This window comes from Chaetodon auriga, chromosome 8 (assembly GCF_051107435.1).
Source record: "Chaetodon auriga isolate fChaAug3 chromosome 8, fChaAug3.hap1, whole genome shotgun sequence".
Classification (NCBI taxonomy): Eukaryota; Metazoa; Chordata; class Actinopteri; order Chaetodontiformes; family Chaetodontidae; genus Chaetodon; species Chaetodon auriga.
In genome coordinates this window covers 28042325-28068471 of record NC_135081.1, presented here as the reverse complement: position 1 = coordinate 28068471, position 26147 = coordinate 28042325, and the positions used below count along the sequence as shown (strand labels likewise).

Genomic DNA, 26147 nt, shown 5'->3' with positions numbered 1-26147 from the left:
CATTCACAGCATCAGTTTGAACAAACTTTATTCTTCATTAAAAGCTGAATTTTACACATTTAAACACATTTAAACAGATTGAACATCTCATCGTTCAGTTCAAATACATTTAAGAATTAAACTGATAAATACGAAAATAATGTGAGTCGGGACCTGAGCAGTTCACACAAGCTCGTTCAGAAAGTTCAGAAAGTTAAAAATCTGTTAAAAGGTTAAAATCTTTTTAAGTGGAAAGTGCAGAGAAATCTGAACAGACTTCAGAAGCGTCAGTGAGTCACTAAATGTGTGTTCAGCTGTGATAAAATCAGACGACAGGAAGAGAAACGCAGGTCAAACATCACAGAATGAAGCTGAAAAGTTTCTGGAATATAATAATAATAATACGAATAATTTGTGGATGTTTAACAGAGTTTCTCAGTCACAGATCAGCTGTGCTGAAAGAAATACTCGGATACTTTAAGGCAAATGGATTTCAGGATGAAGAGAGTTCTGTGCTTGGAGATGAATTCATCTGAATGGATCCTGTGGGATCCGTCACAGCTGTTCACGGCTTGTTTCACTGCCCCCCAGTGGCCAAAACCAAACCCTGCGGCTTTAAAGGGTTTTCATTCACAGGGATTCATTCATGGTGCCGTTTGCATACGTGTCCAGTTGCTAAAATTCTTTTCCAGCAGCAGCACCGGTTTGCTTGTGATGGCAGACTGAGGTGAGGTGTGGCGGTTCGGACCCTGAGCTCAGAGGAGGTCCTGGCCCCTGCGGTCCTGTTTGCGGGCCAGGTCAGGGTTGTTGCACCGGTTGCTTCTCTCTTTGGTTCTGTACCGAGTTCTCACTGACACCAGATCATGCAGATCTACGTCCTCCTGTGCTGCGACTGCGCTTCTAACTTCGTCAGCTTCGCACAGGAACAGCCACTGCAGGTGTGCCGCCAGGTCGTCCAGAGGCTGCCGCCGCTCTCGGCGTGCGGTCGGCGCTCTCATGTGGTTCTCCGAGGGCGCCGGCGCCTCCTTGGTGTGAAGCAGGTGGACGACGGCCAGCATGGAGTGATACCGCTTCACACTTGAACGACTGCTCTTCAGAAAGGGCTTCAGTTTTCCTCCCGTCCTCATCAGGTGGACCAGGTGGTGGACCAGCGTCCCCTCATACAACCTGGACAGCAGCAGAAGGACAAGATGGAGACTTAACACCAGCCAGGGTGGAACCAGAGACCTCACCTGGGTGAGCCAAGGTGTTCAGTCACCTGTGAGCCTATCCACTGATAACGATGTGGACACGACACTGAGACAGAGACAGACGAGGAAGACAACACGTCTTTAAAGATCACCTCCGGACAACAAGGACTCAACGTGTCTGATGTGTTTTTAACACTTTCTACTGTTTCTGCATCATTAGAACATCCACAATCTGTGAAGATGCAAATATTGTTAAAGTCACCTTAAATCACTTTAATGTCCATCCAATCAGGGTCCAGCATGAAACTTGTGTCAGTTTCAAGCTGGACCCTGATTGCAGGTACGTCCAGGTGTTAAATTTCCATCTTCTCACATGTTTGATTTGCTGCTTTTCCTCTCAGTGATCTCAATGATCTGAATGTGTCTGGAATCATGTGGAGCTTTGGACTGTTGGACCAAACAAACATGGTGAAGGCGTCACTTTGGGCTCTTTGTCACCACATTTCTCACTGTTTTCACAATGTTTCCAAACCGATCGATCGATGGAGAAACTGATCAGCAGATTGATCCAGAATGAGGAGAATCAATAGTTTGAGTTAAAATGAACAACAGGAACATCCTGCTGAGACATGAATGAGGAGACACCATGATCCAAAGAGACCAGAGACAAGAGGACAACAGACACAGAGACACAATGATCCAAAGAGACCAGAGACAAGAGGACAACAGACACAGAGACACAATGATCTAAAGACCAGAGACAAGAGGACAACAGACACAGAGACACACTGATCTAAAGACCAGAGACAAGAGGACAACAGACACAGAGACACAATGATCTAAAGAGACCAGAGACAAGAGGACAACAGACACAGGGGACACTCTGTACAGCTCCACTGTGTCAGGCCTGTGGAGACTCACTGTGCGATGTGAGGTTCAGGTAAAGGGCAGCCCAGCAGCTGGTTCAGGTGGACGCTGTCCTTCAGGCAGCTCTGCCATTGGTTGAAGGCGTGAACCACACCCACATCCAGTGTTTGTGGCTGCTGAGTCTGCAAAACTGCAACACATCCATCAAAAATTCAGAAATTTATTTCTTAGTTTTCCCACCAATGAATGAAGAGAACTGGAGCTTTGGCTGCCGTAGTAACGCTGTTACCTGTCTGTCTCACACCTGTCTGTGTCTCACACCTGCTCTGTGACTCACACCTGTCTTTGTCTCACACCTGTCTGTGTCTCCCACTTGTCTTTGTCTCACACCTGCTCTGTGTCTCACACCTGTCTTTGTCTCACACCTGCTCTGTGTCTCACACCTGTCTTTGTCTCACACCTGCTCTGTGTCTCACACCTGTCTTTGTCTCACACCTGTCTGTGTCTCCCACTTGTCTTTGTCTCACACTTGTCTTTGTCTCACACCTGCTCTGTGTCTCACACCTGTCTTTGTCTCACACCTGCTCTGTGACTCACACCTGTCTTTGTCTCACACCTGCTCTGTGACTCACACCTGTCTTTGTCTCACACCTGTCTGTGTCTCACACCTGCTCTGTGTCTCACACCTGTCTTTGTCTCACACCTGCTCTGTGACTCACACCTGCTCTGTGTCTCACACCTGTCTTTGTCTCACACCTGCTCTGTGACTCACACCTGTCTTTGTCTCACACCTGTCTGTGTCTCACACCTGCTCTGTGTCTCACACCTGTCTTTGTCTCACACCTGCTCTGTGACTCACACCTGCTCTGTGACTCACACCTGTCTTTGTCTCACACCTGCTCTGTGACTCACACCTGTCTTTGTCTCACACCTGTCTGTGTCTCACACCTGCTCTGTGACTCACACCTGTCTTTGTCTCACACCTGCTCTGTGACTCACACCTGCTCTGTGACTCACACCTGTCTTTGTCTCACACCTGCTCTGTGACTCACACCTGTCTTTGTCTCACACCTGTCTTTGTCTCACACCTGCTCTGTGACTCACACCTGCTCTGTGTCTCACACCTGTCTTTGTCTCACACCTGCTCTGTGACTCACACCTGTCTTTGTCTCACACCTGTCTTTGTCTCACACCTGCTCTGTGTCTCAGCACGTCTCCATCACTCAGTCCCAGCAGCAGCGCCTTCAGCAGCCTCTCCTCTGGAGGAGGCTGAGCTCTCTTCAGCCAGTAGCAGGTGACGGCCACCGGGAGGCGCAGCTGAGGCGGCAGGTGGCTCAGAGAGGCCTCGGTCACCCCCAGAGCCTCCAGTAACACCTGCAGCCGCAGAGAGGGCTCCGCCTGGGCCCAGCGAGCAGAGGTGAAGGGTGGATGTGGAAGGAGAAATTCAGGGTCACCACACAGGGATTTGGACATATTAGCTAAGTTTGAGTGTTACAGCTAAATTTGGATCTGTTAGCTAACAAGTTGGTGTTTGGCCCAGACACACACAGCTGATCATTTATGCGTGTTGTGTGTATTTATGTGTTTTTTCATTGGCTACCAGCTTGTGTTTCTGTTACGTCAGCAGATATTCAGCACATAATGATAAAATCCTAAAAGTTTCACCTTGTCCAGTGAACTGAGTGTCAACTGCTGAGTGACCCGTGTGAAGACAGGAAGGACTGGGATGTCTGTCAGCTGGAGGCCGTCTCTGTCTCTCTCCGTCACCCAAAGCTGCCCCTCCTCGCCCAGCAGCAGCCCGTACATCACCTGGCGGAGCGGCCTGGAGGTCAGGTGAGCGCTGGGCGTGTCGGCAGTGTCCACGGTGCAGCTGAGGCTCATCCTCCTCAACAGCAGCACGTCCAGGATGTCTGAAGGCAACCGGGCCTGCGTCAGCGGCAGCCGGGTCCAGTCTGGGACGAGACCTGCCGCCTCCAGAACATGAAAAATGTCTTCATGAAGCGACTTTACATTTTCCTCTATGTTCACCTTAAGGCTGTGATTACTGGTTTACCATTAACACAGCGTCACGCAGCAGGCTCAGATCAGGGCTGCAACCGCAACTCTATCGATCTATCCATCTACTGAACTCTACTCTCGTCATGATTCATTTCATCACTGATAAATCATTTCATCCATTAAATGTCAGAAAACTGTTAGAAACCATCACACCTTCACAGCCCGAGGTGGACGCTCGTTAACTAACGACTGAAAAAAAAAAGGTGCCTGAAAACTTTAAAAGTGATGGATTTTATTACTTGCTCCTCTGGGAATGGAGGTGCTACCCCATGGATGAAGAACCTCTTCAGGGACCTGGAGGGAAGCCGGTACTCCTCCATGCCCAGATACAAAGCCTGCCGCACCTCCTCCTGCCTCGTCTGGCTCTGCGCTCCCATCAGTTCCAGCACAGCATCCAAAGCCTCCTGAGGCTGCTCGAAGCCCCTCAGCCAGCAGAGCAGCCCCTCCAGGTTGCTTGGTATCCAGTTGATTGACGCTTCCAGCCTCTGCAGATTCACGTAGTCATTCCCAGCCAAGGAGGCGAAGGCGGGCAGGAGCTGGCGCTGCATGTTGAACAAGGTGCAGAAGCTGGAGGTCTTGTAGCTCTTACAGGGGATGAAGCTCTGTGAGCCGCTTCCATCCACCGCCTCCCACTGGAAATGGGAGATGGGCAGCAGCCCCCCCGGGAGGTCGAAGATGAAGAAGTCGCTGTCGTTGGAAAGCACCGGGCACTCACATTCTTTAGCCAGGGCAGCTATCTGCCGGTCGGCTTCTCCGTAGCACTGAGCCACCGGGACCTCCAGCCCAGCCAGCGTCTGTTTGAACACCAGCTTGACCAACTGCGGCAGGATGTTCTTCTGCTCGCCGTTCTGCGCCGCTTCATGGGCTCTCCTGATCCCATCCTCAGCTCTTAGCGTTAACGTTTCGAGCTTCTTGTCGTTGTGGTCCGACCCGCCGTCCAGGACCACGTACGGTGAAACCTCGCACTCTCTCAGGACTTTGACGAACTTCTCAATCAGCTCCTCAAATGCAGCATACTCTCCACCGTGATTCTGGTCCAGACCTGAACAATCAACCACAGGACACACCGTGAAGAATCTCAACACCACATCACGAACTAACATACAACACTTTGCGCTTGTTACCTATGAACAAGGAATCAGCACATCACCCTCAGCGTTTACCTCTGAACAGGTAAGGGACATGAAACCACACCCACGCTCCAATTACTGGAAGTGTCAGTGACAAAAAATACGCCTGAGGGTGTAGGGTCACCACCCGCTGGACTATAAACTGGGAGTTATCAGAACCCGACAGCGTTGGACCCAGCACCTCAGGCCAAGGCCACCTGCAGTCCACCTGCACCCGAAGGACAAGGGACACCCATCTGAGGACAGTAATGAAGACCGATGGTTTGAAGGAGGAGTGAAAGAAGCCACCCATGTCAAACTGGAAGAGAGGAGGTGGTCTACGGCATCGCTGATCAGCCACTTACAATGCAGTCTGAGACCCCGCCCCAGGACCTGAACAGAGACCTGCTCAACAGACCTGGACCAGACTGTTTCAAGGCTGTAGGAACATTTTGGATTTCAGTATGTTGAGGAGGTATTTTGTGATGCTGCATATTTACAGATTGTTGTTTTTGTCCTGACTCGACAGCATTGAATTTATTTGCTTTGTCTTTTAAAGCATCATTTAGTAAGAAGTGATTAACAGTCACTGGTTTGTCAGTAAAGGTGTCATTTAGAAGCACATTGACAGCATCTGGCATCACGTGTTCGCTGGTGAAACTTCAGCAGTTTGTAGTTCGACGAAGCTCCAGCAGTAAAAATCCACCTCAGCCTGAATATCGCAGTATTACTGCAGTAATACTGCAGTAATACTCCTCTAACATTAACCTTCAGGTCCGTTTTGCTGCTGAAGTAAAAAACTGATCCAAGGTCCTGAACTTAATTCAGTGTTTGTACATGAGGTACTGTTACTTTTACTTCCTGTGAATACATTTCTGAATACTTCTTCCATCACTGCTGACCTCAGAAAACTTTAAATGAACCTGGAGATACGAGATTTCCACCTGACAACAGCTGCAAAAAGTGTCTGATCATCAAACGTGTGAAATGAATATTCAGCCTCACACAAGAGACATGAAGCTAAAAGTGAAGTACTTGAAGAAGAAGACTTGAAGACTTGCAGTACTGTGACAGTACAGCCTTACCTGACTTGAAGTACAGCAGGTACAGCAGGTTATAGCCGTCAATCACCAGCTGTCTCCTTCTGAACTGCACGTCCAGGTAGATCTGCGGGTGAGCCTCAATGAAGCCGCTCAGTCCTCGGACCCCCATCCTGGTTCTGGTTCAGGTGAAGCCGCGTCGCTCTTAAAGCGTCTCAGAGTCCGTTTCTGTTTCCTTAAGTTTCACTTTTCTCACGTCACCGCTTCCCCGCAGGTCATCTCACACTCGGAGACAAGGGACGCAGCTGGCAGCAAACCCATCCTGCGCACAGGTGAGCACGCACACAGGTGAGCGTGTTTTCACCGAGTACCTCCTGTGAGCGCGAGACGTTTTTTAAGCAGTAAAAGTTGACACGAAGAGAAGTTTGGTCTTTTCTGAGAGACAGAATGAGCAACTACTGCGAGTATTCTGTCTCATGCAGTTACACTGTCAGCAGTAAAAGTACACAAGTATCATCGCTGTCATGTAAAGTATCAGCAGTAAAAGTACACAGGTATTCTCACCTTCATGTAGTTGATGTATAATATGAGGTACTTTGTTATTTTGAAGCAGAAGAAAGTACTATAAAAATATGTATAATATGTACTTTTCTAATACTTGTTTATTTTTACTGATGCCAGCTGATATTTAATGTATCAGAAGTAAAAGTACTAATGTAAAAAACCCTCATTCATAGTGTTAACTGTATTATTCAGATATTAGTGGAATACTGCAGTAACATGTACGAAGCCCGTCAGTGTCGTCAGGAGTTTCTTTATTCAGTATTATTTATTTCATACAGCTGTTCAAGTTTCATAATCTTATGTTTTATTTGTTCAATCTGAAGCTGAAAAGTAACGACGAGAAGTAAAAAGTACGAGTTTACCTCTGACATGTGGAGGTAACAATACTACTACTACTACTACTACTACTACTACTAATAATAATAATAATAATAATAATAATAATAATAATAATAAAGTTTATTTGGACAGCAGCTTTCATACACGCACAGAGAGGGAACTTTACACAAAAATAACGATGTATACAAGAACAAAATCTACAGTCAGTACCTCAAACATGTAGCTGATTACAGTACAGTACTGCATTCCACCACTGCATACCAATACGTGTAGGTGTACTGCAGTAGAAGTACACGAAGAGCCGAAACAGAACAGAAAGTGAAACGTGCTGAAGCTCCAGAAGAAACTGAAACTGCAGCTGATTAAAGAGAATTCATCAGCTGGACAAAACAGATTAACACACACACACACACACACACACACACACACACACACACACACACACACACACACACACACACACACACACACACACACAGGATGTGACTTGGACATGTGTCTTAAAATGTGGGTGTGGAGTTCTGTTATTTCTGATAACACACTCTCACATCAATACTTGTTTATATACTGACTTATATTCTTATAACATTCCATAATGTGTCGTACATTATAATCCATAGTATATAACTAAATATTTAGTTATACTTAGATTTTTAACAACTACTGTTACTCTGTGTTTATATACTGAGTTATATTTTAAGCTTCGTTCGATTCTTTGAGAACTTCCTTCTTCTCTTAGTTTTATTCTCATCCTTCTTCTTCTTCTTCTTCTTCTTCTTCTTCTTCTTCTTTCTTGTATATATTTTGTGTTTGTCTGGATGTTTAAACTGCTGCTGCAGCGGAATAATTTCCCAAATTAGGCTTCAATAAAGTTACAGTCTAAGTCTGAGTACGTCTCGCGCAATTTTTTTATTTTTATTTATTTATTTATTTTTTCCTTTTTACTGTGTTCAGCGTTCCTTCTGCTGTGACTCGTGCGGGTCAGCAGGGGGCGCTGATGGAGCCTGTTTGACGTCATGTCCGTGGTTGATTTTCATTTTTGATCCTGTACCTTTTCTCTTGCTCCTTCTCTTCTTCTGCTTTTCTGTTAACTCTCTGACTGTAACAGCTAAACGTCCCCTGCGCGGGATCAATAAAGTTTTATCTTATCTTATCTTATCTTAAATCAAAATGAAGAGGTTAAACGCGTAAATTACGTAATAAAACGTGGAAATGATCCGTCTCGTAAATTTGACATTTCAACTTAATATCTAATCATTTTTGGTTTTAAGAAAAAGTTGAAGTTGATCATTTAGATTTTTACTCTTTGTCTCTTCTTTTTAAACTTAATCTCCATCTTTTCTTCCTGTTTTGGTGGAAATGGCTCATACATCGTGACCCTTGAACGCATCAGTGAACTGGAGAGAGAGGACCGCGAAGTACTCTTCGTCTGTGTTGGTGCGCGGTCACGTGGTTAGAACGTCCCCCGGACTGGTTGAAACCGACGGAAAGCTGCTGGAGGTCGGTGTGTTGGTCTGTCGGTGGTCTGCAGGGACACAAACCTTCAGCCTGCACAGTGAGAGCTTCACACACGGAGCTCCAGACATTCACTGCCGGTATGTCCACTTTCTGTGTGCTGAAGACTCGCTGCTTCTTCCGGCAGGTCTTCCCCGGCTTGCCCGCCGCCATGCAAAGACACTACAGCCTGGATGTCTCCGCTCCGCTGCTGCGGACGCAGGGCTACGTAGACGGTCGCTGGGTCTCCGCAGCCTCCGTGTTCCCTGTTCTGGACCCGGCCACCGGGAAGGAGATAGTCCGGGTGTCGGACTGTGGGCCGACTGAGGCCAAACAGGCGGTGGACGCTGCGTACAAGGCGTTTCAGTCCTGGAAGAAGTGCACTGCTAAGGTACGTTTGCCACACTTGTTCACCGAACTTCATCGGAAAGACGGTTTATTAAGTATAAATGGTGCATTTTCAACAGAAATGGAACAACATTTCATGGCAGGGTATTTTCTCAACCAGACTTTAATTCGGCTGTCACACACGTGACCGGACCACACAGTTTTTAGACAAAACCCCAAGTTTCACTGTCGGTTTCGTTGCCTGCTGTCGACCCTCCGTTTGGGCGGAAGGTAACTGTCAAATGAACGTGAGCCGGTTTAAAGCTTTATGCGAGACATCTGTTCGACTGTGAGAGTGTTGGTTCCCAGAAGGTGTCAAAGAGAAGAGACGCTCTCTATGGTGACGGAGACGTGCAGGCTGCGTTCATGAAGACATTCACCGAAGGCGTTAAACGGGACTTCTTAAATTGCGTAATATTTGAATGGGGTTTGGTGGGAGGGCGTTCCGTCTCTCTGGACGGCAGGTGTTTCTGTGCAGCTCATTAACGTCGCGAATGATTTCACCGTGAATTCAGTGAAGGAGCTTTATGAGTGTTTGGACCCTGATTGACTGTGTGGAATTGATCATTTTATTAGTTAACACGACGCTTTTTAATAGTTCTAATTAAAAGCAGGAGTACTCAAATGTTTTTTACTTCCGTACAAAAGTATCAGTGACTACTGAAAGTGAAAGTACTCAATATGCAGAATGTGTATTGCATCGTTGGTGTATGAATAGTGATGCGTTATATGTAATCATCCTTTTAATTCTGATTTCAGCTGATTGATCAGTTTACACTAAATAATAAATACATGTAATAAGGACAGTATTTGATAGTATAAAGTAGGAGAAAATGGACATATTCAAGGACAAGTACCTCCAAACTGTACAACAGTACTTGAGTAAATGTACTCAGTTACATTCGGCCTCAGAGTAATCAGCTGGTTTCACATCATTCACTGCAGACAGGCTGACCTGAAAGCTGCGGTCAGTGATTTCTGTCTGTCCCGTCCAACAGTTATTAATCCTGATCACAGTCTCACAGCAGCACGGAGACAAAGTCCAGAGTTTGTTTGCTTGGTCACTCTTTAAACTCTCAGATTGAGCATCTCTGAAGAGCTCTGAAGTCTTTCTGAACTCAGAGACACGCTTTAAAAACACAGATCTGTCCTTTAACATCAGCTGCACACACTCCGCTCAGCAGTCGCTCTAATTCAGCCCGATACGATGAAGACACATCCCGTCTTTAAAAGAAGCTTCGTCACAGTCTGATTGGACCTGACGGACGCCTTCGCTCCTGTTTCCTGCTCAGTTGTGACACTTTGCACTCTGTGAAATATTCATCAGTTTCAGCGAGTAAGAACCAGACCGACCGAAGCTCTGAGTCACCCGTCAGCGTCTTCTCTTTAAAACTCTCAATCAAACTGACCAGAAAGCAACGAATGTCTGTGGAGACGCGGGAAGCTGTAATCTGATTGGTTCTCCTGCAGGAGAGGAGCGTCCTGCTGAGGAAGTGGTTCGACCTGCTGACGCTGCACAAAGAAGACTTGGCCAAGCTGATCACCTTCGAGAGTGTGAGTGACGAGTTTGACTTAACGATGTGAGATTGACAGCAGAGGATGTGCTGCTGCTGCGTTTCCTGTCCAAACAGGAAACAGGAAGAGCAGGTGATTCATGGTGTCACGGACGTTAACGGGTCCGTGTGTCCTCCAGGTGAAGGTGGAGATCAGAGATTTTATAGATGATTGTTTCTTTTTTCAGTGAGAATAATTAATAATAATAATTTGACCTTCGAGCTTCTAACGAGGAGGAAACTCATGAACTGTTCCAGCTGCTTCCTGTTTCTTAACAGCAGGTTCTTTATGAACTCTTCAGATGTTTTGTGTATAAAAATATTAATATTAAAGTACAGTAGAAGTAAGAAGTGGCTTGAAAAGTACTTCAGATGTGTACTGCAGTACTGCAGTATTCCATCGTTCCTCAGTGTTACGAGAAAGAATCCTCAGGAAACCAGTTTGCACTGGAACTGGTCCCAGTGGAAGCTGCTGGCGGTCGCGCTGTGGATCATTGACAGTGTCTGACACAGATGCGTCAGTCACCTGAGCGCTCGCCTGTGATTGGTTGTCGTTGTGTGTTGCAGGGTAAACCCATGCGAGAGTCTCTCGGCGAGATCGCGTACGCCGCCTCCTTCCTGGAGTGGTTTTCGGAGGAAGCTCGGCGAGTGTACGGCGACATCGTTCCGTCGCCCGCCAAAGACCGAAAGATCCTGCTCCTCAAACAGCCTGTGGGCGTCGCCTCCATCATCACGCCGGTGAGCAGCCAATAAGAAGGCTTTCAGGTGATGTCATTTGTACTTGTGCTGGCGGCGGCGGTCGCTCAGTCAGACTGAAATGAAACTGTTGGATGGACTGTCACGAGGTTTTCATGGTCCACAGAGGTTGCATCCTCATGACTTTGGTGATCCTCAGATTTGCCCTCCGGCGCCACCATCAGGTCAAAGTTTACATTTCTCCACATTTTAATTTGATCAAATACCTGCAGAACTGATGACGTTCCCATCAGTGCAGATGTTAGCATGCTAACATGCTAAACCGAGGTGGTGAACAGCTAAACATCAGCATGTTAGCACTGTCTCAGTGAGCACGCTAGCACGCAGACGGTAGCATTTAGCACTAAGCAGCATTCATATGCAGAAATCTGTTTACAGAGATTAGCCATCCGCTAACAGGGAGGGGGCGGGGCTTACGACGTGCTGCAGCCGGCCACCGGGGGCGATCGACGTGTTTCTGTAAGTGCAGTGGGCGGAGCTGCAGGTCTGATGATCAGCAGCTCGCAGTGCGTTCGTCACAGCTGCTGCAGAAACAGGAAATGAACTGAAATCCAAAAGAAGGAGCTGAAAGAGGCTGAGAAGCTCCGTCCGGCTGCAGAGACGCTGCAGATTCTACAGTGAATGTTCAACATGTTGATGTGATGCTCGGTGTGGCGTGTTGTCCACAGTGGAACTTCCCCAGCGCCATGATCACCAGGAAGGTCGGAGCTGCTCTGGCTGCCGGCTGCACGGTGGTGGTCAAACCCGCAGAGGACACGCCGCTGTCGGCGCTCGCTCTGGCCGAGGTCAGCACGCCCAGCGTTTACTTCCTGCTTCTTCTGTTGATGTCACTGTTTCACTGGAAGCCTCACCTGTCACCTGTTGACCTTCCCTTGCAGCTGGCAGAGCAGGCTGGGATCCCGGCGGGGGTCTTCAATGTGGTCCCTTGTTCCCGAGAGAAGACTCCGTCCGTCGGGGAGGTTCTCTGTACCGACCCGCTGGTGGCCAAGATCTCCTTCACCGGCTCCACCGCCACCGGCAAGGTGAGACTAGCAGGGCCGCCAGCCTGCCTCTGAAAAGCTGGCGAGGGTCATGTGACCTGCAGCTGACTGGCAGCACGTCTCTGCAGGTCGAAACTCTAAAACATTTGAAATGGTTTCATCTCTCAGGTGCTGCTGAAAATGGCCGCCGACACTGTGAAGAAGGCGTCCATGGAGCTGGGTGGCCACGCCCCCTTCATCGTGTTCGACAGCGCTGACGTCGACAGGGCGGTGAGCGGCGCCATGGCCTCCAAGTTCAGGAACTCCGGACAGGTAGAGAAGGAACGACGATCCTGCCGCCGTCTGTCGCTAATGTTTCTGCCGTCACACATCACTCTCCTCTTCCTCTTCCTCTTCCTGCAGACGTGCGTGTGCTCAAACCGCTTCCTGGTGCAGAGCGGCATCCACGATCGCTTCATGGAGAAGCTGGGCCAAGCGATGGACGCCGAGCTGCGCGTGGGTCACGGCCTGGAGCCCGACACCACCCAGGGGCCGCTGATCAACAGCAGAGCTGCAGAGAAGGTGAGCCGAGGCAGCGACGCGTCGAACCACAAACGCAAACCAAGAGCCACAGCTGAGCGTCAGCCGGGCAGGTATCAGGCCGTCAAGGCGTTCAAGTGTTTCACCTGACGCCTTCTGTCTCCCAGGTGGCCCACCAGGTCTCAGACGCCGTGTCCAGGGGAGCGAAGGTGCTGAAGGGCGGGAAGCGTCTGGAAGGGTCCTTCATGGAGCCCACGCTGCTGGCCGACGTCAGCACGGAGATGCTCTGCATGAAGGAGGAAACCTTCGGCCCGCTGCTGCCCGTCATCCGGTCGGTACTGCGGGGACGTGACGAGCGTCAGCGTCTCTGAGCTGCCTGTTAAACACTGTGTTGTGTTCAGGTGTCTGTCGACCAATCAGAGCTTTTGTTTGATTCCCAGGTTTAACACAGAGGAGGAGGCGGTGGCTATAGCTAACGCATCCAACGTCGGGCTGGCAGGTGAGTCCGTCCCTCTGAATCTGTCAATTACAGAATATTAAAAGCAGCTCAGACTGACGAAGGTGAGAAAACCTCTTCTTCAGGTGTTTGAAAAGGAGCCGGCTGCAGGTTTAAACCGTCCCTTTGTGTCTCAGGGTACTGCTACTCGCAGGATGTCAGTCAGATCTGGCGGGTGGCCGAGGCGTTGGAGGTGGGGATCGTTGGAATCAACGAGGGTCTCCTGTCCACCCCGGAGGCCTCGTTCGGGGGGGTCAAACAGTCCGGTCTGGGCTGCGAAGGCTCCAAGTACGGCATCAAAGAGTACCTGGAAGTCAAGTACATGTGCTTCGGAGGCCTCGCGCCATGAAACCGGACGGCGCGGCTCAGGTGGTACCACACTGGTATAAACACGCCTGTCAGTAGATTTCAGGATTTAACTGATTAATTTACCTGTAACGATCCAAAATCAATCAATGTTTAAAACGTCAGTCTAAAGTGGCAGTCTGAGCCGATGTAGAAACAAGTCGAGTTACTTTTCATAAGTCATGTTGTTGTTGTTGTTGTTGGACACCTGTGAGCTCAGGCAGGTGAGACAGGGTCGTCCTCATCTGTCCTCTGTTGCCTTTTCACAGAAACTTTTCGTACTCAGACAAAAAACGGATTATTTGATGGAACCAGTTTGACAGAAACTTTCACAGAGGCTGATATGAAGGAAATACTCGCTTCTGATTGGCTGGTTATAGCATGGCTGCTCTCCACCAATCACAATAAAGAGTTACTGTTGCTCCACCTGTCCTTTGGCAAAGTTCTAGATTTAAGACAGAAGCAGCTTCTTGTTTTCACCTGTCAGTCTTCTGTTAGCTCGCTCGTTAGCTCGTCTTCTCTTCAGCGTGTGGATCTTTACTAACGAGCTTCCTTTGAGACAAAAGACTGCGGGTTGGGAAGTCAGAGCGCAGACGATGAGACTGACCAATCAGCTCTGCAGTTCTTTTAGCGTCGGCTCGGTGTGTTTGGAGCCTCAGTGCCAACAAAAAAAAACTCATCGTTTGCCAAATTCATTAATTAAAAGTTGAACTGATGCAGAGGACACGAGACTAAAGAAGCAGCTTTGTTGTTGTTGTTGTTGTTGGTGAAGCCTGTTGTTAGAATCATCAGAATAAGTCTAATAAACATCACGCTGTTCAGACGTTTACTGGACAAAAACAACAAACAAACAAACAGGTCAGATTTATGCTTTATTGTTCACGTTTCCAAACAGTGTTTTTATTTAACAAGAGAAAAAGATTTGAACATGAAGACCAGCTGACTCGACGTGCTAACGTTAGCCTGAACTCTGATAGGACCGTTTGCACAGCAGGTGTGAACGCAGGTAACAACTCGTTAGCCACGTGAACGTTAGCTTATCGTTAGCTCAAGAAGATGAAGAACTGAGCCAGAGATCCAAAGAGTGACGGATCTGCTGTGCCGAGCTGCGATTGGACAATCGCTGCAGACAGTTACCTCAAATAAGATAATGAACCTCTAGCCAATCAGAATGCAGTATTCTCTGTGCCCATGTGAGGCTTCAGTTGTGATTAAACCACGTTCAGTCCGAAGTTGACCTGAACATTATTTACAAGTCAGAACGTCGACAACTCAGCTGTGACGTGAACGCAGCTTCATCTCTTACAAAGAGACGAGGAGGAGTCGCACAGGTGAGCACGCACAGGTGAGCACGCAGGTGTTCAGTAGCACAAAGACTTCAAACAGATAAAATCTGTTAAATCCTTTAGTTAAATTTAGTAAAACCAGTTTGTTAATGTAACGGGTCTGTTAATGTAAAAACTTTTTTTTAGGATTAAAATATTTGTGTTTGAACAAAAGAGGACGTGTTCAAAACACCTTTAAGCATCAACAAGTTAAAGCACAGAGTATTTATACAAAACTCAACAGTGATGAATGTCTGTGAGATCAGCTGAAACAGAAAAACATAAATTAAAGTTCTGATCCTGAACATGTGTGCATGCACCTGATTTCTTAGGAGGATTAAACGTCATATTTGTGTATTAAAAGCTGTCCTTCGTTATCGTAGCGTAGTCGGTGGATCAATATTTTGTTAGTGTTCAGACTGATGTGGATTTTAATCTGAAGGTTTTGAGCAAAACTCGACTCGCCGTCGTCAGACGTGTCGTAAGCCCGAGGTCTGTTTCTTACAGCACTCGTTAATTGAAGTAACTCCGCCGCCTGAAACCTGCAGCGGTCGACCGTCTCACCTGGCCGCGGTGATGTACAGGTGTGCAGGACGCCGTGACATCACTGTGGTCAGAGCTGGACGTGCTTCTGTTCCGACCCCGAAACACCTGACGATGACGCTCGTTAGCTTCACCAGACTCTGACTCATCATCAGGCGCACAGATCAGGAGATAGAGATCTCAATACTCTGTGGCCACTTTATTAGGAACACTTGTACAACTTATTTCCATCCAGCAGCTCTGCCACAAATTTAAGTTTAAAAAGTTCAGTTTTTGTTGAAAATACATAAATTCAACTTGATGTTTATTCTGGAGGTCAGAGCAGAAAAACAGAATCTGACAGCATCAGACTGCACAGCTGTACCTAATAAAGTGGACACGAGTGAATGTGCTGACGTCTAATTAACAACACAAAGCAAAACAGAAACGTAGAAAAATCAGAAATGAAGCAGAAGGTTGTAAATGTGAGCTGTAGGTTTCCTGATGAGAGCAGAGACAAATTGACACTGGTTCGATCGTCCAGCTCTGACTGTTTCTAACGTGGACTCACACTCTTCGTAACTGTAATATGTTAGAGTTGATGTACAAAAAACCTTAATTTTGTATTTCTGACTAAAGACAATGATGGAAAATTAAAGAGGAAATTGAAATATTACTGCTTGTTTTGAGTTTTTTTATGCATTGATTGTGGTTTTCAGGCTCTTCTTCAGTCCAAAGTTATTTTGTGTTTTGGGCCTGAAGCAGCTTCGTCAGTCTGTCCATCAGTCTGGATCAGCTGATTTAAGCCTGAGATGTGACGATAAGCTGAATTAGCTTCTACGGCAAAACACTGCAGGTGAACTGCTGGTCCAGGTTTGACTTTCCAAAACACACTTGAAATAGAAAAACAATGACTGTTTTAAAGGGACAGTTCGCCCCAAATCAAACATCCATCTTTTCCTCGCCCGTCGTCGGTGCAGATAAAACAGCTCGACGCCACTCGGCTCGTTGCTCAACGTGCAGAAAGAAGACAGATTTGACAAACTGAACGTCTGTTTCCAGAAGTCATGACCCTGCCGCAGAGCTTCATGCTGATACCTGTTCAGGTTTGTCCTCTGTTCACCTGCAGTGTCTGGCCTTCAGTGCAGTTAGCTTTGCGTTAGCTCGGAGGTGGTCACTAGCCTGTTAGCTAACAAAATAAAACATGTAAATCAGTTTTTTCAAGGTGCATTTTTTCCTCTTTTGTTGGAGCTTGGCCACCAGTTTCCAGTGTTTGTGCTAAGCTAGGCTAACCCCATCCAGGCCTCTAATAGACGCACAGATGAATCTTCTCTGGGGAAGATGATGTCCACAAATTCTTCTTCAGTTCCTTCCGTTAAAGTCTGCATGTCAGTCCTGAATGTGCAGACGAGTCTCATCGAGGTTGTCCTGATACAAATATCTCGCTTATTTTTGCCCAAATTTGGATGTTTCAGCCTGTTTTATCCTGCGCGAGGGGTCACAGCCGTAAATCCTCCCAAGGAACCTGAAATGTGACACTGGTTCATTTTACTGACCTCACAGCACAGGATTTCTGGGTAATGAAGTCCTTTCAGAAGCTAAATATCTGGCCGCCGCTGGGGGCTGCTAGAGTGAAAAACATCCCAGACGACACCCGCCTCCGTCAGCCGAAGGCGTTTCCGTTGCGCGCGGCCTGGGCGCCGAGCCAGTTCCTGCTGCGGACGGGTCGGTCGCGGCTGAAGATGGTGTCCTGGTCGCTGTCCAGCTCGGACTCGGACATCATCAGGCTGGAGTTGTGCTCTGTGCTGCGGTGTTTGATGCCTGCAGAGAGAAAAAGCGTTCGAGTGTGAACAGCCTGATTCTCATTGAATGAGAAAACTGAACCAACTGCATGCTGAACGTAGAACTGCACAAAATGACAGATACTGCACATGTTCATCGATACGAGACGTGGTGAAACACTTCAGTGTCTCACTGAAGGGACTCACTGAATTTGGGTCTGAGCTCCACCCGCTCCTGTTCGTCCATGTTGTCCAGGATGGTGTACTTGGTTTTCTTCCTCACCTTGGTCTGCCTCCTCCTAAACGCAGTCAAACAGGGTGTTGAGACCCGCAGTAACACTGCAGCTTTCATCACAGTCTGAGTTCAGAGTAAACGTGTTCACCTCTTGCAGCAGCAGATGAAGGTCCAGCTGACGGACAGGATGAAGACCATGAGCATGAAGCTGGTCAGGATGACGTACAGCACCCTCCACTCTGACGGGAAGAGCAGAGCAGTTAGTGAGTCCGTCTCCTTCCTGTTACTCTACCAAGCAAGAATCAAGACGGTCCACAAGCAGCCGGCCTCCCCCGACCCCCCAGCCCTGAATCCGTCACTGCATCTCAAAGTGACCGACCTGTTAGTCTCCCAGTTTTCACTGATCTCCTCTTCAGAACGCAGTGAATGTCTGTCCCTGTGTGGTCCTCATCCTGCTGTCTGTCCACTCTCTGTCCACACCGGTCCTCAGACCGGCCCCACCAATCACAGACCCACCTCCAGTCTGCCCTTTCTATCGAACATACTGGAACAGCATCGCCTCTCAACCCACACCACAAACCTTTTCAACCACAGTCACCATGGACCTTCTCCTCTCCTCTGACGCTCACTCGCTCAACATCCTGGTCTTACTTGACCTTAGTACCGCCTTCATGTCACCATCACTGCCCCCTGCTGGTTCAAATCACACCTCTCACACCATCAGTTCATTAGCATCAATAAATCCACCTCTGACACAGCCCCGGTCTCTCGTGGCGTCCCCCAGGGCTCGATGCTCGGCCCCCTCCCCTTCATGCTTCCCTTTGGTCTCATCATGCGCCAACATGGCCTCCATTACTGCCGTCATGCCAACGACACTCAGCTCTACATCTCCACCAAACCCATTACTGCTGCCCCTCACTGCACCCCCACAAAGTGCACCGCAGATCGTCTCCACTGCGATAAATCATCGACCCAGAATTCCTCATCAACCAGTGGTACATGTCATTAGAGCTTATAATTACCGCAGTTGCTCTCTCCGTCGCCAAGGTAACGGCGAATCAGATTCTCCGTCCAGAAGGGGTCGCATGTGCACTCTTTAGTGATTGGATCACACTGGCCACGCCCAGAACAGCGAAGCAAGCACACTGAAAGGAAACAGACAAAAAAAGAGGATAAACATTAAAGAAGAATCTGTGTCACGTGATCTTCAGCGAGCCATCTGATTGGATCAGGGGATTCAGGTCATTGTTTCACTTAAAGGTGTTTTCTAGACACCTGGACGCTGCAGGGAGCACTGTTAGCATCGCTGTTAGCTTAGCGGATATCTGCTTGACGTCTTCACTTTCAGAAGAAAAAAACTTCTTAAATGTGGAGAAAAGGGAAATGTTATTTTTCACTGGTGTTTTACCTTCAGTATCTAAACTGCTTACAAAGCAACGTGTGTTTGTGCGAACACAGTTTTAGCGGTGAATGGACAGAGTGCGGTGAACGCTGGACGATCAGTTTGGACTCACAGACGGTGTCGACTCGCAGCACTCTGAACAGCAGGTAGTCGCTCTTCTCTCTGAGCAGCTGGTTTCTCAGCAGACCCACCAGCCTGGAGCCGGAGATCGGCCCCGCGGGGCCCCTCACTGAGAACCGCAACAACGTGCTGCGCGCGCACGCACGCACACGCACACACACACACACACACACACACGCGCGCACACACACACACACACACACACACAGACTATTCAGGATTCCACATCTGAAGCTTTTCTTGATGCAAGAGTTGACGTCCTGTCTCAAAAACGGATTTCTTTAATTGTTCCTCTTTAGGTTAGGTGTGTTTGAAGTTTGAAGTGAAGTGTGCCAGCCAAAGGTTTTTCAGGTAACACCTGGTACCTGAGGTGCGAGTGTCCCTGCAGCGCTCGGACCTGGATGTCGCCGTCCAGAACGTGAAGCAGAGCGGCCAGCTGTCGGACCACCGTGTCCCTCTGAGCCACACTGACCTGAGACACGGACACCAACATCTCCAGCTCCACCTCCTCCCCGCCGCCGGGCTCTACGGAGACACAGCAGGGATAAACATCATCGCGCTCACATTAACCTTCCTCCAGGAAACAACGTCAGTCACGTGACAGTCGGTAAGAAGTCAGAATCTTCAGTTTCTCTTCTCGTCTCACCTGGTCGGACCTCCACGGTGGCCGTGGCGGCGCTGGAGCGGCCCTGAGCGTCCGTCACCCTCAGCTGGAACAGGTAGGTTCCCTCCACCAGGTTGGTCAGGTACAGGGAGGCCTGAGTCTCTGAGCTGTACAGCACGTCCTGCAAATGGCGTTAATCCAAAGAATCCAAATGAAAACTTCAAGTTTCTTCTGGCACCATTTTGTTTGCTTTACAAGGATTTAACAAAATCCAATCAGATTTCATCTCCTTAAAAACTGAATCCGACGTGATGCAGTTTGTGATCCCGACATAAGGATCGAGCCACTTTCTGTCCGTTCGTTATGTCCAGACAAGCACAAAAACAGCAGCACTGAGGACAAACAAGTACCATGAAAACATAATTCAGACATCAGCCAGTTCAGATGCAGCATCAAGAAAACTGTGAGAAACAGTAAAAATAAAGTAATCTATGGTAAAACAGATGCTGTGATGTAATCTTTAATATGATGGGATCTGATCTCTGCGCTCAGGTTCTCTGCGTGAGGGTCTGCACTGACCCCGGCAGCTGGACTCTGGCTGTCTCGGACCCACAGGTAGTGGACCAGGGTCTGGTCTCCGTCGGTCACGGAGCCTCGGAGGACCAGAGAGTTGTTTGGCAGCGTGAGGGTGTGGCTGCCGCTGGCATGGGCGACGGGAGGAAGACTCCTGGCTGCAGGACGAAGGACGGCGGATCAGTGAAACAGTGACTGGAGTTTAGCTGCATTCAGAGTTCTTTTGTAAATATTCAATATTTCCATTATTGATTCAGTGTTTTGTCTTTAAAATGTCAGAAAACAGCAAAAATCAGTTTCCTCAAACGTTCTGTGGAGGATCTGAACCTCTGGTGGACTTAGACCCGCTCACCTTCCTGGACCCTGACGGTCAGCGAGGCGCTGTCTGTCGCCCCCTCCTGGTCGCGCACCATCAGTCTGAAGGTGTAGCGTCCCGCCCGCAGGCCTGTCGCCGTGGCAACTGCCTGGTCGACTCCCTCCATCTTTAATCCCGGGGGGCCGCTGGAAGAAGCACAAACATTCAGAGTTAATCATCTCCGTTAAAACGTTAAACATCTCAGGAACAAAGCGAACCGTCTGCGTCCGACCTGACGGCGTCCCAGTGGAAGCTGACGATGCCGCGGTCGTCGGTGCTTCCGCTGCCGTCGAGCAACAGGCTGCTGACCGGGAGGAGCAACTTCCTGTCAGGACCCACGACGGCCACGGGGCCACGGTTTGACCCCCCGGCCTCTGACAATGAACAAAGGGAGGGGGCAGACGGAGACGAGGACAGTCACAGTAATTAAGGAACGGTGCATTTAAGTGTTTCAGTTTTTCTTTGTTCGTTTATTGAACAGAGACAATAAGATGGACAGCGTCACTTTAGGAGAAGCAGCACATCAGGTGTTGTGTATGTGCAGCCTCCAGCTCTGCTGACACTTCAAACTGAAGGTTTACTCATTCAGCGCCCCCTGCTGGCCAGAGCAAACAGAGGAAATATCATCTATTTTAAATCTATTTAAGTAAAAACTCCTGTTCGGCTGCTTGTGGATGATGTTTCCACTGTGTTCCAGATGGAAACATCTGGTTTATCTGAAGGGTAAACACGTCTGCTTTCAGAGGCTTTGAGGAGCTGCTCACCTGAACTGGACATAACAAACCAACAGAGCAGAAAAATTCACTTTTCTTCACTTTAAATAGTTAGAAAAAAACAGGTTTGATGGAAAAACTGAAACCAGCGTCCAGTAGAGACAGTGAGTCTGCAGGTTCACCGATGCATTCACAGAATTTACTCTGGACGCCTTAATTTTATCAGATTCTTTGTTGAATCTCTCAGAATCACCATGAACCTGTGCAGGTGAGCAGATACAAGCAAACGCTGCGCAGAGAGAAACGACGACGGGATGAACACCAACAGGAAGTCAAACACGAAGCAGCATTTGAATGAAGCCCCACAGTCGGTGGGAATCGGCTCAAACGAGCGTGTTTCTGCATGTTTTTGAATTCTGATGAGTCAGCAGCAGCTGAGTTTGCTGCAGGTTTAAACATCCTGTTCATCATCGAGTTCACGCTGCCGTCACGTTACTGCATCTCTCAACATGAACACACGTGTTACACATATATTCACCAGCCTCTGCAGCGGTCGTGGTGGAGGGCACCGTCGTGGTTGGAGGGTCGGTGCTGGGGGTTGAGGTGGTGGTGGTGGGGTCGGAGGTCACGGCTCTGGCCAGCGGGTGGGTGGAGGCCGGCGGTGACTGAAACACCTTCAACACGTCTGTGAAGCACCAAGACGACACAAATAATGTTTGAGATAAACTGCAGAAATATGAAATATTCATTCTGATCTTTACTTTTCATATTTCATCACATCACTGAGTCACATCACATCACAAATACACATGAAAACAGGACTGAAAGAGCTCAGGCTCAAACTTCAGTGTGTTCAGTACCAGCTGTGGGTTCAGGAGAAGCTGAAGCATCGAGTTTAACTGTGGGCGACGTCCCCTCGACAGGGTTTCCAGGGGACAGCATCAGGGGCCGACCTGCAGGTGAAGGAACAGTGCACCTGTTTTCTTTTTCTGTCACTGTGAGTCAAATGTTTCTGAAGGAATCTCAACTCGAAACTGAAGATTTCATTTTGTCTAAATCTGTTTCAGGTTAATTTCAATCTGCTGTGTGTAGATTTTTTTTAGACTGTTCACCTTTTCCAAATGGCCACTGGAGGGCGCCACAGTCAGCTATAACTCCCACTCTCAGGCCGCTTCACATTCATGAACTCTCAGGTGGCTGTCAAACATGACATCATTCTCTCAGGTGTACCTGGCTGTGTGGACGTGACGGGCTCGTGGGGCGTGGCAGCGGTCGGAAGTAACGTCCTTATTTGGTCATGTTGAGTGGAGTCAGATGTCAACAGTGTCAGTGATGTCGACACGGTGCTGCTGTCTGTTCTGGTCTGTGAATGAAGAAGGAAAAGGCAGTTTTGTTATTTGTCTTCGTGTCTGATTCTTATTGAACAAACAGTCGGTGCAGCTTCCTGAAGAGCTACAGCCAGAGATGCTGCACAGAACCACTGGGCGGAGGGATACGCTGCACAGAACCACTGGGCGGAGGGATACGCTGCACAGAACCACTGGGCGGAGGGATACGCTGCACAGAACACCCTCTGAAATCACAAACTGTCATTTTACAGTTTTTTTTTTGTTTAAACTGAGTTTCAGGCAGAGCCAGGCTAGCTGTCTCCCCCCACTTCCAGTCTTTATGCTAAGCTAGGCTAACCATCACCTGCCATCTCACTAATGGCGGTAAAGAGATCTACATGTTTTGACTTGACCTCGGCCTCGTTGTTGTTTCTGAGCCTCGTTAACCTGATGAACTCCATCACTCACCGTGTCCTCTGAGGCAGCAGGGGCTGTTGGTCTCCTGGTTTTGTCCTCATGTCCCTCGCTGTTGTTCCCCTCAGAGGAGGCTCTATTCTGGGCCACGCTGCTGTCAGTCAGTCCCTTCTCTGGACCGTCCTCTGCCTCTGATTGGTTGAACCCCTCTCCTGCTTTCAAGGACGGCCGATTGGTGATCATCTCCACCTCTGAGCCGGGCCCTCCCCGCTCCTGACTGCCCTCTGAATACTCCACATCCAGAAGGCGGGGGTCAGAGAAGTCCTGCTGGGGCCTGTCGAACAGGGCGAGGTCCTTCAGGGCCTCCAGGTCCCCGGGGGCCTCAGAGGACTGCGAGAGGGGCCTCCAGCGGCTGCTGTACGGCTCCCCTCTCACCAATGACTGCAGCACCAGCGTCTGCGGTGGCGCTCTCTGGAGGAAGGCGAGGACGGAGTCGGCGCCGGGACTCTCTCGGGGCTGGCAGTTCTCCTTCTGCTGGCAGTTCAGGATGTAGCAGCGGCCCTCGAACAGCCAGGCCAGGTCATAACCCGGCAGGTTGCAGCACGCCGCCATGCACTGCGGCAGGGACGCTACGTCAGGCACCCACAGGATACTGCTACTCTTGACCGCCGGAGACACCACGGCCTCCGAGAAGGTCGCCTCCTGCCAGCACTGAGACGCCACGACAGCTGCAACACAACACCACACCACACGCTGGTTTACTCTACTTCACTGAACACTTTACTCTGTTTACGGTTGTTTTTGTGGGGTTTTTCCCTCCTTTCATGGCTGCTCTAAGCATTGAGACTCCTGAGGAAGACTTCAGATTTATTATTTTGGGCTTTAAATACAGCAGACACAAACACCAGAAATCCTCCTGAAAGCTTATTTAGTCCAGTTTAGAGACGTGCAGATGAAGCCTGACGGAGCTTTGGGGTTTTCTCTCTATTTGTGCTGAAAAGGATTTGAAGCCTCTGGTTTCAAATTCAGAGAGCACAGTGACATCTAGTGGCTGGTAAAACTTACAGCAGCTCTTCAGTAATCTTATAATCAATAATCTAATGTTTGGAGCTTCGGGATCATCCGTCCATCCTCTGCTGCTGCATGTGAACAGCTGTACTCTAAAATATCAAAGGGGCACAGACAAACATCTACTGACATGCATTTATTTTTGTGCACATTAATGCGTCTCTGAACGGTACCTGTTCATGCTCACTAGTTGTTTTTCATTAATAAACAGAAAAACAAACATCCATTTCAAAATGACTAAATGTGGCACCTTCGACACTGTGAAGCAGCAGCAGAAACGTTTTCTCCCACATGGTCGCTCAGTCTGAAGATCTGCAGCCTGAAACAAGAAAACAGCCTGTTTTTCTGAGCTCGTCACTCTTTGGAGATACGAGGTTCTCACAGGATGGCCGCACTGCAAACGTGATGATCTTCTAGAATCTGATGCACTGATGTAGATTAAAGCACCAACAGGATATAAAGGAGTTCAATGAGCTCCAGCTGAAACATCTACAGCAGTAAAATGAATGAACACATGAATGCAGCAGGAACATGAATGAACACATGAATGCAGCAGGAACATGAATGAACACATGAATGCAGCAGGAACATGAATCCACAGACAGCAGAGAGAAACACACTGAAAGGAACACTTTACTCACACACCATGAGTTTACTTTAAGTACATTTGTCTGATATTATTTATGCAGGATTTTTACTGGAGTATTTTCACAATGTTTTATTCGTATTTTACTTCAGTAAAAGCTCTGAATACTTCTTTCACCACTGATTATACTCTTCACTCAGTGGGAGACATTTAGAGCACAGTAAACATTGTGTGTATTGGTTCCTGGACAGTTTCAGCACCACGCTGCCGGACAGCGCCCCCGGAGCCCCGCCCAGCAGCAGAAGACACACTGTTTGGTGACGGAAAACCAACGCACCTTCATCCCGCAGTCACCGCAAACAAAATCTGATTTATTACATCAACCCCCGAGTCCCAAGACAGTTTCACTTGACTTCGTAAGGCGGATACACAGAGACTGATCGTCGTTACAGCTCGTGTTTGTCCGGATGATGCGCAGGTTGCTCTCCTGAAAAGACCGTCATTTAAAACTCCGTTGAAAATTCTATCAGTTAAAAGTATTCTCGCTTATGGATAGCTACATATAAATAATAACATATCAGTTAAAACAGTTTCTGTATCTATTAACACCACTTTCAAATTCGGCAAGAATCAATTACACAAAATAGCACGTCTTCCACAAAAACTTCAACTTTAGGTGGGCCTGTGCCTGATGCCGGATGGACTGCCTCTCCGATAAACACCTGCACTGCAAGATGGTTTTAAATTCGTTATTTTGTTGAAATCAGGTCCAGACAGGACGAAGAGACATTTAAGAATACAGGTCCCCCAAAGCAGGCCACTAATGTGCGATAGAGAACTTCTTTTAAATGATTTCTGCGTTCCGCATCTTCGCTTTTCAGAAACGCAATATTACAGAATTTATAAACGGAGTCTGGCGTAAATGACGCAGGCTAACAACGGATGACAACCTTAGCTAATGTCTGTCAACAAACACCCAAATATTCCTGAATCTTCCTCCATCGTGAGGTCAAAAGGCGACAAAGTGTCCGCAACAACAGCAAATTCAATCGTCCCTCGTGTCGTATGTTGAACGTTGAAACACCTGAGCGTCGCAATAATTTACACGTTCACCCACCTGGTTGCGATCCGCTGGTCCCAGTCCTTCCAGCCTTACTGGTTCTGCAGAACGAACCCAGTCAGTCCTACAGGTTACATATTGGAGTCTCACTGGGTGCGGTTTAACTGGTGACACGCTGGTGCTGAATTGGTACCGAGAAAACACGACCAGCGTCGAGTCAGCGAAAACACATGACATCCGGTCATTACTCTTCAAAATAAAACGTGCAGCCTGTCGCCACAATGAAAGAGTTTTTACAGCATGATGTCAAAGTAAATTAATATTTCGGGCATTTATTTTCTTCTTCAGCACTTTCCACATTTCAAGAACGTCTTCATCCAGTTTA

At 48.2% G+C, this 26147-nt stretch overlaps 3 protein-coding genes across 6 annotated transcripts; 1 reads left to right on the top strand and 2 right to left on the bottom strand.

The window, feature by feature from the left end:
- Positions 1-13: 13 nt before the first annotated feature.
- On the bottom strand, positions 14-6425 carry aste1a (asteroid structure-specific endonuclease 1a). Its single transcript, XM_076737379.1, has 6 exons — positions 6289-6425; positions 4334-5136; positions 3702-4007; positions 3230-3434; positions 2091-2226; positions 14-1146 (listed from the first exon to the last, which is right to left on the bottom strand). The coding sequence occupies exons 1-6, from the start codon at positions 6413-6415 to the stop codon at positions 735-737; spliced, it is 1989 nt and encodes a 662-aa protein (XP_076593494.1). The 5' UTR covers positions 6416-6425; the 3' UTR covers positions 14-734.
- Positions 6426-6519: 94 nt separating this feature from the next.
- aldh5a1 (aldehyde dehydrogenase 5 family, member A1 (succinate-semialdehyde dehydrogenase)) lies at positions 6520-16199 on the top strand. 4 transcript variants are annotated; one of them, XM_076736678.1, is made up of 12 exons: positions 6520-6575; positions 8540-8646; positions 8789-9031; positions 10498-10581; positions 11148-11318; positions 12005-12121; positions 12215-12358; positions 12485-12628; positions 12719-12877; positions 13003-13166; positions 13276-13334; positions 13469-16199. In XM_076736678.1, the coding sequence occupies exons 3-12, from the start codon at positions 8813-8815 to the stop codon at positions 13678-13680; spliced, it is 1473 nt and encodes a 490-aa protein (XP_076592793.1). In that variant the 5' UTR covers positions 6520-6575; positions 8540-8646; positions 8789-8812; the 3' UTR covers positions 13681-16199. The 4 variants fall into 4 exon arrangements, with proteins under 4 accessions (XP_076592793.1, XP_076592795.1, XP_076592794.1 ...); XM_076736679.1 differs by lacking the exon at positions 6520-6575 and having other exon boundaries at positions 8602-8701; XM_076736677.1 differs by lacking the exon at positions 6520-6575 and having other exon boundaries at positions 8612-9031.
- kiaa0319 (KIAA0319 ortholog) lies at positions 14538-25994 on the bottom strand. The gene is made up of 16 exons (XM_076736676.1): positions 25820-25994; positions 24367-24435; positions 23103-23776; positions 22537-22669; positions 22167-22259; positions 21845-21991; positions 20826-20967; positions 20591-20739; positions 20245-20396; positions 19708-19846; positions 19427-19586; positions 19054-19190; positions 18562-18684; positions 17688-17778; positions 17512-17603; positions 14538-17344 (listed from the first exon to the last, which is right to left on the bottom strand). Exons 2-16 carry the CDS (start codon positions 24407-24409, stop codon positions 17187-17189), a joined length of 2433 nt encoding a protein of 810 aa, XP_076592791.1. The 5' UTR covers positions 24410-24435; positions 25820-25994; the 3' UTR covers positions 14538-17186.
- Positions 25995-26147: the final 153 nt, after the last annotated feature.

Excerpts from the sequence above, each read along its gene's own strand:
- aldh5a1 (XM_076736680.1), top strand. The coding sequence starts at position 8,744 with ATGTCCACTTTCTGTGTGCTGAAGACTCGCTGCTTCTTCCGGCAGGTC. Across the intron at positions 10,582-11,147 it reads AGCTGATCACCTTCGAGAGT|GGTAAACCCATGCGAGAGTC; the intron begins GTGAGTGACGAG and ends TGTGTGTTGCAG. Across the intron at positions 13,167-13,275 it reads CCGCTGCTGCCCGTCATCCG|GTTTAACACAGAGGAGGAGG; the intron begins GTCGGTACTGCG and ends TTTGATTCCCAG.
- aste1a (XM_076737379.1), bottom strand. The coding sequence starts at position 6,415 with ATGGGGGTCCGAGGACTGAGCGGCTTCATTGAGGCTCACCCGCAGATC. Across the intron at positions 3,435-3,701 it reads CACTCAGTTCACTGGACAAG|GCGGAGCCCTCTCTGCGGCT; the intron begins GTGAAACTTTTA and ends CGCTGGGCCCAG. Across the intron at positions 1,147-2,090 it reads CCTGAACCTCACATCGCACA|GTTGTATGAGGGGACGCTGG; the intron begins GTGAGTCTCCAC and ends GCTGCTGTCCAG.
- kiaa0319 (XM_076736676.1), bottom strand. The coding sequence starts at position 24,409 with ATGTGGGAGAAAACGTTTCTGCTGCTGCTTCACAGTGTCGAAG. Across the intron at positions 17,604-17,687 it reads TTCATCTGCTGCTGCAAGAG|GAGGAGGCAGACCAAGGTGA; the intron begins GTGAACACGTTT and ends GACTGCGTTTAG. Across the intron at positions 17,345-17,511 it reads GGAGCTCAGACCCAAATTCA|GCATCAAACACCGCAGCACA; the intron begins GTGAGTCCCTTC and ends TTCTCTCTGCAG.